This window comes from Delphinapterus leucas, chromosome 10 (assembly GCF_059928025.1).
Source record: "Delphinapterus leucas isolate spDelLeu-1000000601 "Yukka" chromosome 10, BTC_Dleu_Yukka2, whole genome shotgun sequence".
In the NCBI taxonomy this organism is placed as follows: domain Eukaryota; kingdom Metazoa; phylum Chordata; class Mammalia; order Artiodactyla; family Monodontidae; genus Delphinapterus; species Delphinapterus leucas.
Genome location: NC_143138.1, coordinates 55,809,305 through 55,827,263, shown reverse-complemented (window position 1 = coordinate 55,827,263; position 17,959 = coordinate 55,809,305). Strand labels below are relative to the sequence as shown.

At 43.5% G+C, this 17,959-nt stretch overlaps 1 protein-coding gene across 1 annotated transcript in view; it reads right to left on the bottom strand.

Moving 5' to 3' along the window:
* The window catches only part of STAC (SH3 and cysteine rich domain), a 106,542-nt gene that overhangs the window by 34,058 nt on the left and 54,525 nt on the right, over window positions 1–17,959 (bottom strand). Inside the window, exons 3-6 of the mRNA XM_022553798.2 lie at window positions 11,606–11,706; window positions 10,000–10,081; window positions 8,805–8,920; window positions 5,532–5,610 (exon numbers count right to left, since the gene is read on the bottom strand). Coding sequence (XP_022409506.1) covers window positions 5,532–5,610; window positions 8,805–8,920; window positions 10,000–10,081; window positions 11,606–11,706 — 378 coding nt within the window. The remainder of the gene's footprint in view (window positions 1–5,531; window positions 5,611–8,804; window positions 8,921–9,999; window positions 10,082–11,605; window positions 11,707–17,959) is intronic.

Here is a 17,959-nt window from a genome sequence, read left to right as displayed (position 1 = left end):
CCTGGTCATGTACAAGTTACATTATCAGCTTATTTGACATTGACTCACATTTGCATCCCCAGAATAAGTTCAACTTGGTAATTATGCACTGCTTTTCTAAAATGCATTATTGGATTCAGTGCACTAAGATGATTTTATTTCAGATTTCTGCATCCATATTCACGAGGGGGACTAGCCAGCGATTTTGTCTCATGCTGTCTTCCTTTGATTTTGAGGTCAGTATTATACCAGTCCCATAAATTAAGTTAGAGAATGCTGCTGCCCGTCCTCCTGTGCACCTCCTGTTGTCCTGAAAGAGCTTATGTAATCTGAAAATTTTACCTTCCTCAAATGTTTTTTTAAAAATAATTTATTTGTTTATTTTTGTCTGCATTGGGTCTTCATTGCTGTGTGTGGGTTTTTTCTAGTTGCGGCGAGCGGGTGCTACTCTTCGTCACCGTGTGCGGGTTTCTCATTGCGGTGGCTTCTCTTTGTTGCCGAGCACCGGCTCTAGGTGTGCGGTCTTCAGTAGTTGTGGCTCGCTAAGCCCGTGCACCACAACTACTGAGCCTGCGCTCTAGAGCCAGTGAGCCACAAGTACTGAGCCCACGTGCCAGAACTACTAACGCCCGTGTGCCTAGAGCCTGTGCTCTGCAACAAGAGAAGCCACCACAATGAGAAGCCTGTGCAACGCAACGAAGAGTAGCCCCAGCTCGCCGCAACTAGAGAAAGCCTGTGCGCAGCAACGAAGACCCAAAGCAGCCAAATATAAATAAATAAATAAATTTATTAAAAAAAATGTTTGGTAGAATTTATTTATAAAGTTGTCTGGGATAAAGTTGTCTGGGCCTGGTATTTTTGTTGTGCAAAATCTTAAAATATTGAGTGTTTCCACCATAACTGGAAGCAAAGTCAAGTTCTCTACGTATTTCTGTTTCCTCTTGAGTCAGACTTCGGTCATTGATAAGTTTCTTGGCATCTGTCCATTTAAAAAGTTTTAAATGTATTGGTATGAAGTTCATCATAAGATTCTTTCTTGTCAACCTCTGTTACATTCCTCCTTTTTAATTACTTTTTGCTTCATCTCTCTCTCTCTCTTATTCTTAAAAAATTATTATTTTTTTTAAAGAACTGTTCTTAGAATTTATTGACCTACCTGTGTCATTTAATAATTTCTTCTTGTCTTTATTAATGACTTCCTTCTGCATTCTTTGGGTTTGTTCTATTTCTTTTTCTGACTTCTTGTATATGATGCTTAGATTATTACTTTTCAGCTTTTATTTTTTAGTGGAATAATTTTAGCGCTAAATACTCTAAGGCACAATTTTTGCTTCATCCCACAAGTTGTGATAGGTAGTGTTTTCATTATTATTCAGTTTTAAATATATTTCAATTTTCATTATGACTTCTTTTTTTGACATATGAGCTTTTTAAAAATATGTTTTTAATTTCCTAAAGTATGGGTTTTCCTAGTTATATTTTGAATATTGATTTCTATCTTGTTTGCATTGTAGTCAGAAAGATGTGTTCTGTATCATATTAATTCTGTGAAATGTGTGAAACTTGCAGTATGGTCCAGTAGGTGAGCAATTTTTATTTATTTTTTTGTTGCATTGTGTGACATACAGGATCTTAGTTCCCTGACCAGGGATTGAACCCATGCCCCCTGCAGTGGAAGTGCGGAGTCTTAACCACTGGACTGTCAGGGAAGTGTCAGCAATTTTTATAATAGTTCCATACATTCTTAAGAAGAATGTGAATTTCCAATTTGTTAGATGGAGTGTCCTTTTAATTTTATATTATCTTATTTTTTAATTGAAGTATAGTTGGTTTACAATATTGTGTTAGTTTCAGGTGTACAGCCAAGTGATTCAGTTATATATTCTTTTGGAGCATCCTTTTAAAGTCAGTTAGATTTGGATTGTCAAGTGCGTCCTCAGATCCTCCATGTCTGTACTGAATCTTTTTGTTTATCTGATTTGCCAGTGACTGAGAGGAGTGTTAAAAACTCTCATTATGAAGCGCGATGCCAATTTCCTAATAGTTCTGTCAATTTCTCCTTGAGTTTTTGTCATTTTGAGGCTATGTATTAGATAGATGATTCTCTCTCTGCTCATGACCTTGCTTCCAGTGGAGTTTCTGGCAGTTAAGCCAAAGGTGAAGACCAACAAATTTGCCCATGTATATTTCTGATGCACCCAGGAATAGGGTTGAAAACAACCACCAGAAACACTCAGACGTGCCCAAGAGCTTTTATAATATAAGGGAGAAAGCAGAGACTGCACTCTTAGCACTAAAGACATGAGTATGAATTGTACCTTCTTCTGAGGTGGCCTTGGAAATATTTCTCAAGGATTTTGACATAACATCTGGCTGGCAGAAATAATACCTGTGTGCCCTATGTACATTTTAGAACATACATGAAACAGGTAAAGCAGAACCGGAGGCTCTCCTTGCCAAGAATGTGAGACGACGAGTGGGAGCTTGGACTATAGATAAGCAGGGTGTTTTCTCTATGTTGTTTCTCAAACTACATGGACAGAGCATTAAATCCAAATCAAAGGAACACGTTTTGAAGCAAACTGATGCATAATTAATCCCTCTTGCTTCTAAGAGTGCACATGAAGAAAGCTACTGCTGATCAAAGGAATAGTTAATAGATCTCCAAAGCTTTTTAGAGGTTTATCCCTTACTAAGTTCTTTCAACAGATTGCTTTGAATAAGACTGTGAAAATGCCCCTTAACATGAAAGAGACAGCAAATCATCAACTTTGTGTCCTTGAGTGTATTACTCCACGTCTCAATTTCCTTATCTATCCAGTATTTGTTGTGTGTATATGTCTGTGTGTCCCTGTTTGTGTGTGTATATTGGAGGAGAGGGGTTAGACTAAATGGCCTCTAATCCGGCTTCTCAAACGTTAACAAGAATATGAATCACAGGTCCATATGGAAATTCTGATTTTTCAGGTCTGGGGCAGCCTGAGATTCTGCATTTCTAATGGGCTCTCAAGTTCTGCCCAGACCGCTGGTCCACGGGCCACATGTGGATTAGTGAGGCTCTAGGCTGCATCTCTGACACTTCATGACCTGACGATGACTTCATTAATAGCAATGGTGCTTCATATTGATGATCCCTAAATACAGCTGTTCACATAATAAAACCCTAAGAAGACCATTTTTTTTTTTTTTTTTTTTTTTTGCGGTACGCGGGCCTCTCACTGCTGTGGCCTCTCCCGTTGCAGAGCACAGGTTCCGGACGCGCAGGCTCAGCGGCCATGGCTCACGGGCCCAGCGGCTCCACGGCATGTGGGATCTTCCCGGACTGGGGCACGAACCTGTGTCCTCTGCATCGGCAGGCGGACTCTCAACCACTGTGCCACCAGGGAAGCCCAGAAGACCATTTTTGAGTGAAGAAATCCCCAGGGCAAAAAGAGACCTCAGCTACTGAGGAATGGGCGACAGCATCCGTAAATCTGGACCAGGGTGGTGGAGGCAGAGAGGGAAGATGTGGGCCCATGCTGGGTGTGATTTTGAAGAGCAGCAGATAAGATCTGCGAACAGACTGGATAAGAGGTGTGAGAAGAAGGGTGTCAAGGCTGATGCCAAAAGTCTTGGCCTGATCATCTAGTAAAATGGCGTTCCTACAACAGAGCAGGAGCAACTGAGGAAGAGCTGGTTTCGGTAGGCGGGGGTGGGGGGTGAGTGAGGGAATCAAGAGTCCATTTGGGTGTGTTAACTTGAAGATGCCTGTTCTCCATTCAGATGGCCGTTTCCAGTAGGCTACAGGCATCCAGAGGCAGCAAAGAGGCCTAATGCTAGGAATGAAGTTTTAGAGTCATCAGTGTACAGATAGTATTTACCTTTGTTATCTCATTTAAAGATCACAACACCCTATGGATTTGTGTTATTAGTATCCTCATTTTAGAGGTGAGGTGACTGAAGCAGAGAGAGGCTAGATCTCTTGAAGACCACATGATCACTAAGTGAAGTCCAGCATCTACCTCCACAACAAGGAGGGGCCAAGGACCAAATACGTCCAGTGCGATTAATGATGAGGATGCCCCCTGCGATTTGGTGAGAAGCGTCAGGGGAAGAAGGCAGGCAGAACTCAGACTCAGGGGACAGAACAGCTGACAGACTTGCAGCACTGAAATGCAGCTCTGGCTTACATTCCAGCCTCTGGTGAGTTTGGTCCTAAGATACTGACAAACTCCAGGGCTGCTCACCAAATTCAGTTGCTGGATCTGCAATGCTGGACAGAAGTGGGCTGGGAGGTCCTGCAGGGTTACTGCTCTGCCACAAGGTCCTCTGGCAGCTGACACTCTCTGATTTGTCTTTCTAATGGCACTGCTAAGTGCCTGACGGATGTCTGCACTCATCTGAAAGTAGTGTTTTCCCCATTTGATGCCAAAGACTTCTTACCCTAGCAGTGTGCTTTAGCAACTGTGGGTGGGCTTGGCAAAGGGGGTCCTAATGGACGCTGATGCTTATTTAGAAAGGAGGGTCATGGGGCACTGCCTGAGGGAATCGCAGAGGCCCCATCCTAACTAGAGAAGAGAATGAATGGATTCCTAGAGCTAAGGAAGTGAAGTGACACCTTGTAAGACAGCAGCTGACAAAGCAGCTATGGGGTATTTGATGTAGAAGTCCTGCTTCCAGTCTGGAAATGGCAGGGACATTTAGTCAAGTGGAAAATCTGTCCAAGGTGGTGCTTCACCTGCGGGTATTAGAGCTTCAAGGGATAACTTCTGCCAGGAGAATGCATTCAGCCCAAGGTAACAACGCAGGTCAGGACCTGCAACCATGCTGGGTTATGAGTGACCTGAGGACAGCTTTGTGACCTATGTAGTTTTGCTGCTGGTAGTAAATACTTCATAAATAGTTTTTGGATAAATGAGTGGAAATTAAGTAGCTGTTGACATCAAGAGGCTCATCAAGATTCAGGCATAAGGTGCTGGTTATGTTTCTTTAAGTTCTGGTTTAAGAGGAGGTTCTTTCTCAATGTTAGCAAGCAATAGCATGTAGTTAGCATCTAATAAGTATTCTAGAAATTATTATAAGAAGGGCTTATGCTATTAGCAAGCTAAACGATATTAATAAAGAATGTCTGGCTAGACTGTGCAGATCAGTCTTTGAGTCTTAGTTATCTCTGCTGGGAAGGAGCCCAGGTGAGGCCCACACTCCCCGGCACCACCCCTCACCTGGAGTACTTCCGGTGTAGCATGGAGTGGTTCTCTCTGGGATGCTTTGTTATCCAGTATAGGTCAGTGGGGGAAGTGACGTGTTAACAGAAAGGCCTGGAAGGACCTCTATGTCCTTACGGCATGAGAACTCAAAAGACAGAACTTAGGGAATGTTATAGTCAAATCACTGAAATCCACCAGTGATTATGCCCGGTTTCCCTCCAGAATATCAAACACTTGCCCGGATTGAATTCCAGAGCTGGCAGAGAGAGGGGCCTGGAAGTCAGGTGTGCCTGCCTGCTGACCTGGACGACGGATGTGATTCCCGTTTGTGCTGGGCGGTGCTAGATCCCCACACCCCTCACTTACCGCTGTTGCTACGTTTCCGTAGGCCGTACACGCCTGCTGGCCCGTCAGCCTCTTCAGGAACCTCGACAAGATCTGAAATCTTGAAAAGAGGGAACAGAGTGGAATGAGCAATGTCATTTCAGGGGCCGACTGAGCAGAGATTGTGATACCAGTAGAAGAGCGAAGGTGGAATTTACATGACACTGTCTTAAGAATCGCATCATTGCTCTTCTGTCTGTTTGGTTAACTTCAGAGAGGCTGTGTGCTCTCTTTCGGGCACTGTCCCTCCCTCCCAGTGTCCAGAGCAGGCTCTGGGGTTGGCACATGACAGGTGAACGAGTGCCTATATGCACAGGCCACAGTTAGGCTACTTCCCAGGAAGAGACAGAGAGAAATCAGAATTCCTGCTCACATCCTGTCACTTAAAATGGTCAGTAGAACTACAGCTCTTTCTAGGTGAGTGTTAAATATTAATTATAGAGAACAAGATGCACTACTGAGGGGTGCATGACTTAGGTGTGAGTTCAATGCCATTTCCATTGCTGCGAAAAGTAATTGCTTTTGTAATAACAAATTCTGCCCTTTCTTGTGTATAAGAGAGGTCATAGTTAGAATTTAGGTTACAGAAATAACAACAACAATAATAAAGCAGCACTCTAAATAGCTAATTGTTACCAATCATCTAGCACGTGCTGTTTTTACATACCTTATATGAATCATCTCATTTATGCTTCACAGTAATCCTCTGATAGGCCTATTTTTCAGATAGGAATCTGAAGCCCAGAGACAATCAAGAACTCAACTTGAGGTCTCAGAGCTCGTAAGTGGTGGAGCTGGGGTTTGAACCCCTGGTGTTGTCTCCAGAGCCCATGCTCTTTTTTTTTTTTAAAGTATAGTTGATTTACAATATTATGTTAATTTCAGATGCACAGCATAATAATTCAGTACTTTGCAGATTATACTCCATTAAACTTATTTCAAGATAATGGCTATAATTCTCTGTGCTATACAGTAAATCCTTACAGCTTATCTATTTTATGTATAGTAGTTTGTATCTGTTGATCCCATATGCCTAATTTGTCCCTCTCCCCTTCCCTTTCCCCTTTTGGAACCATAAATTTGTTTTCTACATCTGTGAGTCTGTTTCTGTTCTGCATATCCATCATTTGTATTATATTTTAGATTCCACATATAAGTGATATCAGACAGTACTTGTCTTTCTCTGTCTGACTTATTTCACTGAGCATAACATTCTCTAGGTTCATCTCTTAAGCACTGTGCTTCACCCAGCAGTATAGCTGGACTAGCTCACGTGGGCTGGTGAGAGCCTTTAGGGTCATCACACTGGTAGCTTGAAATTGGCCACAGTGGGAGTATTTACACCATGGAAATTGGCAAATGCTACAAATCAGGGTCCAGCCCTCGTTGGTCATTAAACATTTACACCACAGATGGCCTCTTTCAAAGGGTCAGATGCTCTACTTCTATCTGTGCATCTCTCACCTCTTTAAAAGAGGAGTTTAGGGGACCTCACAGGAGAGTCATATTTGTAAAACAATTTATTTATATCTTACTAGAGAGGAACAAGTTTGCCTTCCTAACTCTCCCCATCAGCTCTAGAGCACTTTAGTACCACCTTCCTGAGACTGATTTCTTCTTACAATTTAACTTTAAGATTTATTTCAGCCATTCTTCCTTTCATGACACATCAGAAAGAAGAAAAAAAAAATGTCACAGGGTCTCTAAGTCACTTGTACCCTGTTCCTCTGAAGCTCACTATTTCTGAATAGAAGTTGCTATTATTATGTTAATATAATCTTACAAAACTGAAGATCATTCCTAAACTAGCTAACCAACTCCTAGAAAGTTTTCGAATGTGGTTTCTCCTGATCTTCCCAAAGCCATCAAGCCTTCTGTATTCTAGAACATTTGAAAGCACATGAGAGGAAACCTAACGATTTAGAAACAGCCAGGCAGCAACTTCCCAACAATGTAAAGCAAATGCCTCTACAGCCCTGGAAGAAAATAAACCTTTGCTATGTGGGAATATGTTCGCTTTAGGATATAACAATACTGCCAGGATGGCAAGACGCTGAAGTTCATTACTACCGACCCTGCAGGAAGGAAGCAGAGTCATGTTAAAGTAGCAATCAATTGTTTCTGTTTGCTTCCACTGAGGCAATTTGGACTCTGGGGAAGGAGTGAAGTGACAGATATTTAAGTACAATTTCATTTGTCTTTGTCTCCCTGCAGCTCTCATTGTCTCCCTGCAGCTCTCAGAACAAAGCCTTCACAGAGCAAAATTTCAAGAAATATTTACTGATGGAACCAGCGCCAGGAAGTATAAGTGGGCTATGATGAACGAACATGTTATTGACATTGAACAAACTATGCTTTTTGCCCCTAAAACCAGTCTGTAGGGTCGAGATATTGCCAGAAATAAAGCTGTTTTAGACACGAAAGCGGAATGGACATCCCTTATTTATGCCTGTGATGGTCTTTCTGCTCATAGCATCAGTCACAAACGTGGAGGCGAAAAGGTTCACTGTCTCCCGCGGAGTGTTTCTCAGGATGTCTCCTTGCTGTGATGAGCAAGAGCTCAGAACCGCAGCAGCAGACATTGCTGCTCATGCGGGCAGGTCAGGCCCATCTCTGGGGAGCCTTCTCTCTGCTACAGAGTTGTGTGGCATCTTGGGGCATTCATAGAAATTTTGGTTGGGACAGTCAGAGAGAGGATGACGACACAGGTCACAGAGACGCACACAACACTCATTTTAGATCAGGTAAAACATAGGAGAGAGGTGCTTGGGAGGGTGTGTGTCCCATGGAGGGAAGCGCCCCGCCTCCACGCCACTCCCGTCTTCCGGGGACGGCAGTGTTTGTGTGAAAGAAATCAAAGGGTGCATCTTGCCTTAGAGAGAGAGGACTGAGAAGATGTGAGAAATGGCTGTATTCTTGAACTGGGATGTAGCTGGAAGGAGAACTGGACACAGCTGGGACTTCTCTGCTTCTGCCCCTTGTTTGGGTCGAACCTTTCTATGTGTTAGCGGATAAGCTACTAGTGGTGGGAGGGGGAGGGAGAGAGAGTCAATGAGCCTGAGGCCAGGAGCGTGGTCTTTAGGAGGAAAGTAAAAGGATCTCTGGGGGTTGGCCCCAGAAGGTTAACCTTTAGTGGCCCAAAGGCACTTGGAGCTCCCTTTAAAGGCTGCCTGACCCCCAAGAGACTCCCCCCGCCTGATGCATTTAGGTGGGACCCGCACTCCACACTGCCCAAGGGAGGAAGAGGACAATTACCGAGGTTCCGTGAGGTGAACTGGAGCCGCTGCCGGAGCTGCCCTTCTTTGTTCTCTGGGCCAGGGAGGTACCGAAGCGGAGGGTCTCATAGACAGGGTCCACCTTATTGCCGCAGGCTGCAGCAGAAAAGAAAGCTCACGTGAGAGAAGGGTTTCCTCATATCACAGTCGGGACAGACAACCACCTATCATACCTCCTGGGTTAACGGCATCGAAAAGTAGGTCCTGCACAACAGACCCTCTTACCCCTGGGGAAATGGAGCTTTTGTGGTCAACTTTCCTCGCATGCTCCCCCCACGACCTGTGCCCATTTCCCAGGTCCCTCCACTGCACTCAGCCCACTCTGCTCCCAAAGCTTTGCTGATTGACTGGTTTTCCTCTTTGTTATCCACCCGCTGGACTCCAGTGCCAAGGTTCTACTTCCCAGCTTTATTTCCTCTAGTGAAAGGCCCTGCTCACCAGGGTACGAAGTCTCGTGACACAAAGTTTGCAGTAGGAGGCAACCTTTTTGAAAGACTTGGACATTACCAGGCTTCCTGGGATTTCTAATTAAAAACTTTCCAGTTTGTAAATTTCTAGTTTAAAAGTTGCTCCCCCTGCCACCACCAAAGGGCAAACATAAATGTAGAGATTTTCAGAAAGGGAGAAGACATGGAACTGAAGGATATTGTTGAGGAATATATTCAAGCCAGAAATACCTAAAAATATAAGACATCTTTTCCTCATTAAAGAATAAACAATATTCAGTAAGCTCCTTCCAAGCATTGGTCTATAATGTATATCTATTTTCTACAAAAAATTATGAAAAGCAGCCATTGCTGTTTTCATCGTATAGGGTCCAGCAGGTTGAGTAGCTTGTTTAGACACACAGTTGGTCAATGGAGGAGCTGGGCTGTGACCCAGGTCTATGGGATGCCAGGCTCCATGCTCCTTCCACTCTGCCATGCTGCTGATGGCCTTTGGACATGGGTTCTTTGAAGCTTCATCAGGGAGAGGACAAAAATTTCTGGAGAATTTGGTTCACCTTAAGTTTCCCCTCCAGCAAAACAAACAACCATAACCCAATTAGCCACCAAACGAATGCCACCCCCCCGGTCCCCCACTGGTATGGCAGCACCGGGACCTGGGAGAAGAGCAGCCATCAGCTCTGACGTTGCTGCTCCAAACCCAGCTCAGCCCACCGGGCCCCAACTCACCAATGGGCATAACTTCTTTAATGCATCCAAACTGTTCATGAATGAGCAAGGGGGAGCTGTAGTAACGCCGAAACCCCTTTGGCTGGAGACAGAATGAGAAAGAGAAGGGCTCAAAGTTATTGATGAGATGAAGAAAACCCCACGAGAGCTCTAAAAATGAAACCAGTTGGTTCCTCTAGGGGTGCCTCCCTGTCTCCCTTTAAGATGCTGACATGTCCTGTAATTTATCCCTGGGGTTGGGTTGGGAGGTAGAGGTGTCAATAAGCAAGCTCCACTCCCTCCAGAAAGCAAGCCCCCAGCCCTGCCCTCCCCCGTCCCACTTCTCCTCTGCAGGTGCACATTGCAGCCTCCTTTATGTTGGGCTCCTCATTACTTCCCAGGATACAAACGAACCATTCTGTGTTATTTCACCACGTGATTTATTAACATCACTAAAAGGCCTGGGCATGGGCAAGCAGACCTCACAGGTAGACCTGAAGTCCCTTGTATGTCTGATGAGCTCTACGCAGAGCTTTGTGTTCTAGATTCCATTCTGCTTTTCTGACCTCTCATTCATGGTTTCTGCCTCGGCTTGTGGGAATCACCATGGGAGGACAGGAGGGGAGCACGTGAGGCAGGGGTTTTGGAGAAGAGGACACTGCCAATCAGAGTACGGAGATGAACTCTCTAAGAATCCTGACTTACTGTACCCCAGTGTTAGAAGGGAACTGAAGGGTCCCACCCCTACTAGAATTCCAGAATCCCTTCCAATGTTCCTAGCAAGTGGTATGCTCCTGTGAACACTGCTGGGGATGTGGATAGCAGGAACTCTCACTAATCCTGGAGGCAGGTCTTTGGTGACATCATATCTGATGGTTAAGACTTGGAACCTACTGATCCTAGGCCTTTTCCCTGAAGCCACAGAGGATGACAGAATTCTGTGTGACAGATCTTAAATTCTTCTGAAGACAGCTGTCATGCCCCAAGTATGTCTAGGGTAGACATTCTTGGTCCCTTCTATAATTCTTTGGCCATCTTAGTTTCAACTATTCTCAAAAGTGTTCTGGGTGGCTTTTTTATCATTGTGTGGCACCAGTACTGAAGTCCACCCCTGAGATGCGACAATCAGCCCAGAATGGGCCAGGCTGAGCCCCCAGCCCTTGGTTTGGCCACCATGATCTGTTACAGTGGTATAGATGTTTACTACTCTCTCCACTTCTGTGGGGTGGTTCATCTCTATCCCATTCTTGATACGCACTGAGCTGTCAGACAATTAAGCTGGGGCCGAGGGGGTTCCTGGGATGCCTGCTTTCTACTTGCAAAACTTGGACAGTCCCAATGCTAAAATTGGGAAAGTGCCGACCCAGGACAAGTTGGCCACTCTATGAAGGACACTGAGCCCTTTCCACACGTGCAACATGCATCTCCTAAGTTGACAAAGCTCCTCCTTCCTCAATCATTATGCCAACTAGGAAGCCAAGTTGTCCAGCCAGAGACGTGGGGGGTACCTTCCCGGTGTCCAGTTCTCAGGGTGCTGCCGCGAAATATTTTGAATGGAGTGATCTCATCGGGCAGGCAGGTGCCCTGAGCAGTGGTTCCGGGGCACACTCCGGGCACAAGCCCTTACCAGCTTGCCCATGCACCGCTGGGGTGCCAGGCCGTCCATGCACTTGTGGTGGACACTCATCTTACAGGCCTTGCAGCGCAGTCCATGCTTAGCATTGGTTCCTGTCAGATATATGGTGAGCTTTGGTTAGATACAACCTACTCTTCCCTGGCGACTTGTATGAAATCACTGAAAAAGTGGTCATTCCCATAACCCAGCTAATTCGTCTTTCCTGTGATGTTTATATGAAGATTTAAAAATGGACAAAATATCATGGTAGATTCTTTTACCTTCTTCCATATTTTCTACCCATAGTATCAGCTCTGGTTTCCTTCCACCCCTTTCCTGTTTATTCCTCCAGACAATCTCAACCTCCTCTGCCTCCATGGCTCACTCAATTCAAGCTTGCAAATCCCACTTTCTTTGCTCTTCACATGGATCACATTTCTGCTCTTCTGTGTATCTTGCTGAGTAGTCCAAGTCCTGAAATTCTACCCATTTTTACCTGAATTCCCATCACACAGTCTGAACTATTGGGCAAACTCTCTGGAAAATGACCAATAAAGGGGGAACAGCGTGGTCTGTGTGAAAGTGGGGCTGATGATGGTCTAAAGTGGGGGATAGAGGGCTCAATCAGACACCAGCCCCTGCCTGGGGGAAAAGGAAGAGGAGGTGGGGGGCAGTGAAACTACCCCTGCAGTGAGTCACTTAGTGTCCTGGGACACAATGCCATAACAGGTGAGAAGAAAGAAAGCAGAGGAGGGAGGGGAGGCAGAGAGTCATCCTGGCCACCGTGTCCAAAATCTTGGCCTGCACCAAGGCCCAAGGCAGCAGCACTGGAGAGGCATCGGGAGGACAGACCAGAGGGCGGGATGTGGGAGCTTCAGGAAGACAGGAGTGGTGCTGGGCACCTCATTTGTTGTTTTACAAAGTGGCTGGCTGGAGGCGAAGAGAGGATGTTAAAATGGGATGTCTTCTGTCTCCACTGAGTCCAGGACAGAGGATACAGGACAAGAGGTGCCATCTTCTCTGACTTATGAAAAGGAGGTGGCAGGCTTCCAAGCAGGTCTTAAAAATGAGGCGCCAAAATGGATTTCACAGCCCTTAGGTGACCAAGCAAATCAAGCCTATTGGAAAAGTGGAAGGGAGGTGGGAGGCTGGAGGGAGCATTTCTTTGTAGAGTTGTTGAGACAATATTAGTTTTATCCCTAAAACTATGCTTCTCTACATAATGAGAAGAAGGAGGTGCTTTCTTCTCTTCTCAGTCTCCTCCTGCTGAGAGGGATTTTGAGGAGATTTGGACACATGGCTGTGGCCACACCCATGGGAGCATGTAGGTGAGGGATACGGGTGACCAGTGGTCCTGCCAGCCTACCAAGGAGAAACAGCCATATAGGCAAGGCCCGCACCTTAAAAGCTTGTCAGCAAAAGGATGTGTGAATACTTTCCATGGATCACGTGGAATGCTGCCCAAGAAGACCAGCTGGAAAGGCAACGAGCTTCCCTCAGTAGGAATTAATATGTCCATATGCCGTGACACATGAGGTCACAGGTCTCCCCTATATATCATAGCTGACCACAGACACAAAGCGAGGACAGCCCAACACACATAAAATCCACCCTCTTCTCCACCACTGCCTCCTCCAAACCATCACCACGCCTTGTCCGGACCAATTCCTGACTGAATTGCCTTATCCATTTTTGCCTTCCTCCACTATGTGTGGAACCTCCTACTTAATGGTCTCTCGGTAGGTTCTCCCTGCCTTTCTGATGTTACACAAAATGCTCACCACGGTGGCGAGACTTTGTATGATTTGGTGGGAGCCCATTTCTAACTTTGTCTCAGGCCGACCCCTCTTGTTCACCAGGGTCTAGCCACATGACCTTCTTCAAGTTCCTTAAATGCACAAGCTCTTGAATCCCTCAGGGTCTTTACACATGCTGCCCTGTGTGCCTGCAATGCTTGTCTGTAGCTCCTCACTTGTTTCACTGTCCTCATCCTTAGGGCTGCTTGTCATTTCTTCAATGAGGCCTTCTTGGGAACATTCCCCCTCCCCCCCTCTAAATTATCTTTTTTTCCTGTTGGTCTTTTCACAGTGCTCTGTTGTTATCTTTCACAGGATTTATCACAGTTGTTATTTATTTGAGAGTTCGTTTTTGTCTTTTCCTCTGGACTATGAACTCAATGAGGCTAAGGACTGAGTCTGTCCATTTGCCACTGTATACCCAGCTCTGGGTATGATGCCCAATAAATACGTATTAAAGAAATTAATGAACGAATTCTTTTGTAGTCAGTCACACACATACTGAAATCAGTGGTGACTGATTTAGATAATTAATTGAAGTTGATTTCATCGATGGTGTAGGAATGGCATTCAAGAGCTGAAAGAGGACTTGGAGATCATCTATGTGTATGATTTTATTTTATTTTATATTATTTTTTTAACATCTTTATTGGAGTATAATTGCTTTACAATGGTGTATGTGTATGATTTTATTTCACAGACGAGAAGCCTAAGGGTCCAAGCAGTAGAATGACTTATCTCAGGTCAGAGGAGGTCCTGCTTAGTTTCACTCTTTCCCTGCTTGGCCCAAACATTTCCTCCTTTTATTTGGCTTGTTTAACCTATATGGGGATGCAGTTGAGGATAATGAGATGATAAAATAGGGTCTATGAGAACCTGACAGTCAGCTGAGAAAAGCAACAGGAAAACTCTTGACTGGACAAAGCCCTAGAAACCCTTCAGGAGGTATTACCTGAAAACTCCCTTCACGAAGGCATCATTTAACACAAAGTGTGTCTGCTGTTATAAATACAGAAAGTCAAAGTGACATATAAACACACCATAAATTCCTGGGTATGTGTGCTTGTTCATAAATACTAGTTGGAAAATCTCTTTTTCATTTTGAGAATAACCACTTAGCTGAAAAATTGCAATGTCTTCAAAAGACTGGACTTTGAAGGCAGTAACTTAATTTTTGTTTTCAAATAGAGAATGCTATTTTGTGCCTTATGTGAGAATGTAAGTAAAAGCTTCCAAGAGGAAAGTTATTTCATTGTGTGCTGGACTCTGAAATAGAGCCATTATATATTAAGGTATATTTTCCTTCAGACCTGAACACCATAATTTCAGTTTTCCTTGCTTGTTCTAAAACACTCCACTGTATGAGTCAGACCACCTGCAATTATTTGGTTTCAGGTGTTCCAATTTCTACCATGGAATAACAAAAGTGATTGAAGAGGAAAGCTTGTATTCTGTGGCTCAGAGACTAGTTCAAAGGAATAATTTACATCCCAGCAGTGGCATTAGTTTACTGTAGCAAGATATGGAGAAGCTACAATCTAATTTGTTTTATCACCACTGATCTCCATCACAAAGGCATCACTGAATGTGACCGTTATGCCTCAGTAGGGTGGGAAAAACATGATTTTAAATTTGAATCTGTCTCATGTGGGCTCTTTAAACTTAAGAAAACTACTAAAATTCTTGGAGCTTCAGCTGTCTCATCATCAAATGGGAATAGTACTAACCACTCTCAGGGTTGCTAATAGTAATAGCATCATAATATATGCAAAGGGGATGGCATGGGTTTACACACTTGGAAAAATAAAGATATCTCTGGATTTTGAGTAAATATGGTGGACTGGCAACATGAGTTTCCCACTTATTCATACCAAAACCCCACTAAAATTAGCAAGAATAAAAAAATGGTATAAACGCCCAAATAACAGAGTTACTGGGAGGAGTGGCAAGAGTAGAAGAAAGTTCAACATACATACATTTGGAAGATAGCAACTGAAGGTGTGGTAAGCAATTTAGCAGAAGAGAGGAAGACTGGATTTCCCAATAGCAACTTGGAAACTAGAAGGTCATGGAGCTTCAAAAACCGTGGAATTTCAAAATTCTGCAAGAAGAAAATTTCCAACCTAGAATTTTATACCCAGCCAAATTACCAACAAGTATGAAGGCAGAATAAACACATATTCAGATCATCAGGAATTAAAAATATTTAACTTTCCACACACGCTTTCTTAGAAAACTACTGAAGAATGTGCCTTAGAAAGATGAAGAAATAAATCAAGGAAGAAAAAAATATCAGACTCAGTGTGCAACGCAAGAACAACATAGAGGAGAGGTAAGTGATATGCCCATATGACAACACAGTAATAGCCCTAGACAGGAGCCACAGATGAAGTGAGGCAGTAGACTTGGGAAAAAATGGAACTTAAACATTTACAGAGCTTTTTTAGATTTGGATATCATAATAGATATGGCATTAGACAGATATATGAGAGTATATAAAAAAAAACAATTATAGGTGCATGAAAAGTCAAGGAAATGAAAAAGGCAACTTCCAGTATGAAGCAACGTAAAACCTGTGTAAGGAAAGAAATGTAATCATGGTACAATACTAGAATCAGAAGTGAGCAATGGTCATAAGAGTGTATAAAGTGACTAGTTAACACAAAATTGTGATAAAACTACTTGGGAAGACGACAGAGCAAGGGAGCAGCAGACTGTGATGTGACTCTTGTGGGAAAAGTGAGAGTGAGGAAGAAGTGAACAAGCAGGGGTTGCTGGAGGGGTTAGAGCTGAATCCTCATCCTCTATAGCAGGAAGCCAAGACATGTTTGATTCATCAATAAATAGTAGTAGAAGCACAGGATTTAGAAATATTGAAATGAATGCTAGAAGCAACAATTAAAAAGGATGAAAGTGGTTGACTTTCAGAAGCGAGTCTGGGTTACAGGATGAGACAGTTTCCACTGTAGTATTTTCAGTACCATCAGTACCACCTTTAAACTAGTCTCATGTACTACTGTGACAAAAAGCAAAGTTGTACTTGCAGGAAACCAGGTCAAGTCAGCCCCTTGGAATGATGTGGTCCTTGGAATATGGAGATATAGGGAAGACACGGGGCCAGATCTTCACAGAAACCATCAGTTCTTCCCTGGGATATGAACTTCTAGGATAAATCTAAGATAGTTCTATGAGTTACAGTTGAAAATTGTTAAGAATGTGAGTTATGATATTGAGATGGATTTTGGAATGGATCAGTGAAAACCAATACAACACTGATTAACTGTTGGGCACTGAGCCATTTTATGAGCCTGGTATCGTTTACCACTATGGATAAGTGAGAGTTCCATAGAAAACCAAGTGTTGAAGCTCCAGTGAATGAAGAAGTTTATATATAGATGTTAGGAGAAAATATTGAAGGGGTTTTCTCAATGCAAATGGCTGAATCAACTACACTGGATGACAGGCTTTTTAAAAGAAATGATATCGATTACAGATATCTATAAAACAATTGGCCAGACTAATTTTGATAAGATTTTGCCATCGAGGTATTGCTTACCCTTTGGCTGAATTTCATATAGTATCAGAGTTAAAGATAAAACAATTGTTGCCCTTGAGATCACTTACCTAGAGGAACAATATGGAGAATGGGTAAAAATAAGAAAAAGAAATGTGTAAGAAAAGAAATGTAATCATAGTACGGTACTTAATCAGCGGTGAACAATAGTTAACATTGTTACTGATAATTAACTTGCTTCCAGATTGTGCAACCATGGTATCAACTCCTACAATTTATTTGATAAAATTAATGTAAATTAGACAAGAAAGATACCTTACTATGATTTGGGAAAAAAAACTTTAAAAAATCTAGAAATAAATAATATATATGTTTTATATATATATGAATATCTAGAAATAGATTCATAAATATTTCTTGGATTACATAAAAAATATATAAATGATTCAAAGGTAAATATAGATGAGATAGTTCAAAGATGTTCCAGGCCCCTGTTCTTACCGGTTTAGCTACTGGACTCCCCTCAGCCTCTGGCAGTACAGGCCTTGGCTGGGAGAGGAGACTGCAAGGGATCAGGAGATCGCTTGCATCAAGAGTCTGCAAAGCCTCGGAGGGCCAGAAGCCAGGCTCACAGAAGGGCCTCAGAGCCACAGATGAGAGCAAAAGTGGAGGGTGTGTTTTCAGTGCCTGGGCAGACCAGAGGCATTTAAGGGCTAGGGACTATGAAAACAGTAGTAAAGATGGTAGAGTTAGTATTTTTAAACTAAAGGCCATAACAAAACCTCCAATGGGTGATAAAAACCGGCATTATAATGCAGCTAGCATTATTCATGGACCATTTGCCTTTCAATGAACACTAACACAAGGAATGAAACAGAATTCCTTAGCATTCCCTCCCTGATGGGACCTCTGCTGACTCTCCTTGCTTCATTTTCAATATGCTCCACCTTGAGCTACTCCTTGGTTTTACCAGATCATTTGTGGCTCCTGGCAAGGGTGGCCGACTCATGCCACCTGAGCGCTGCTCACATTGCCTCCTCTGCCTTTCTTGCTCAG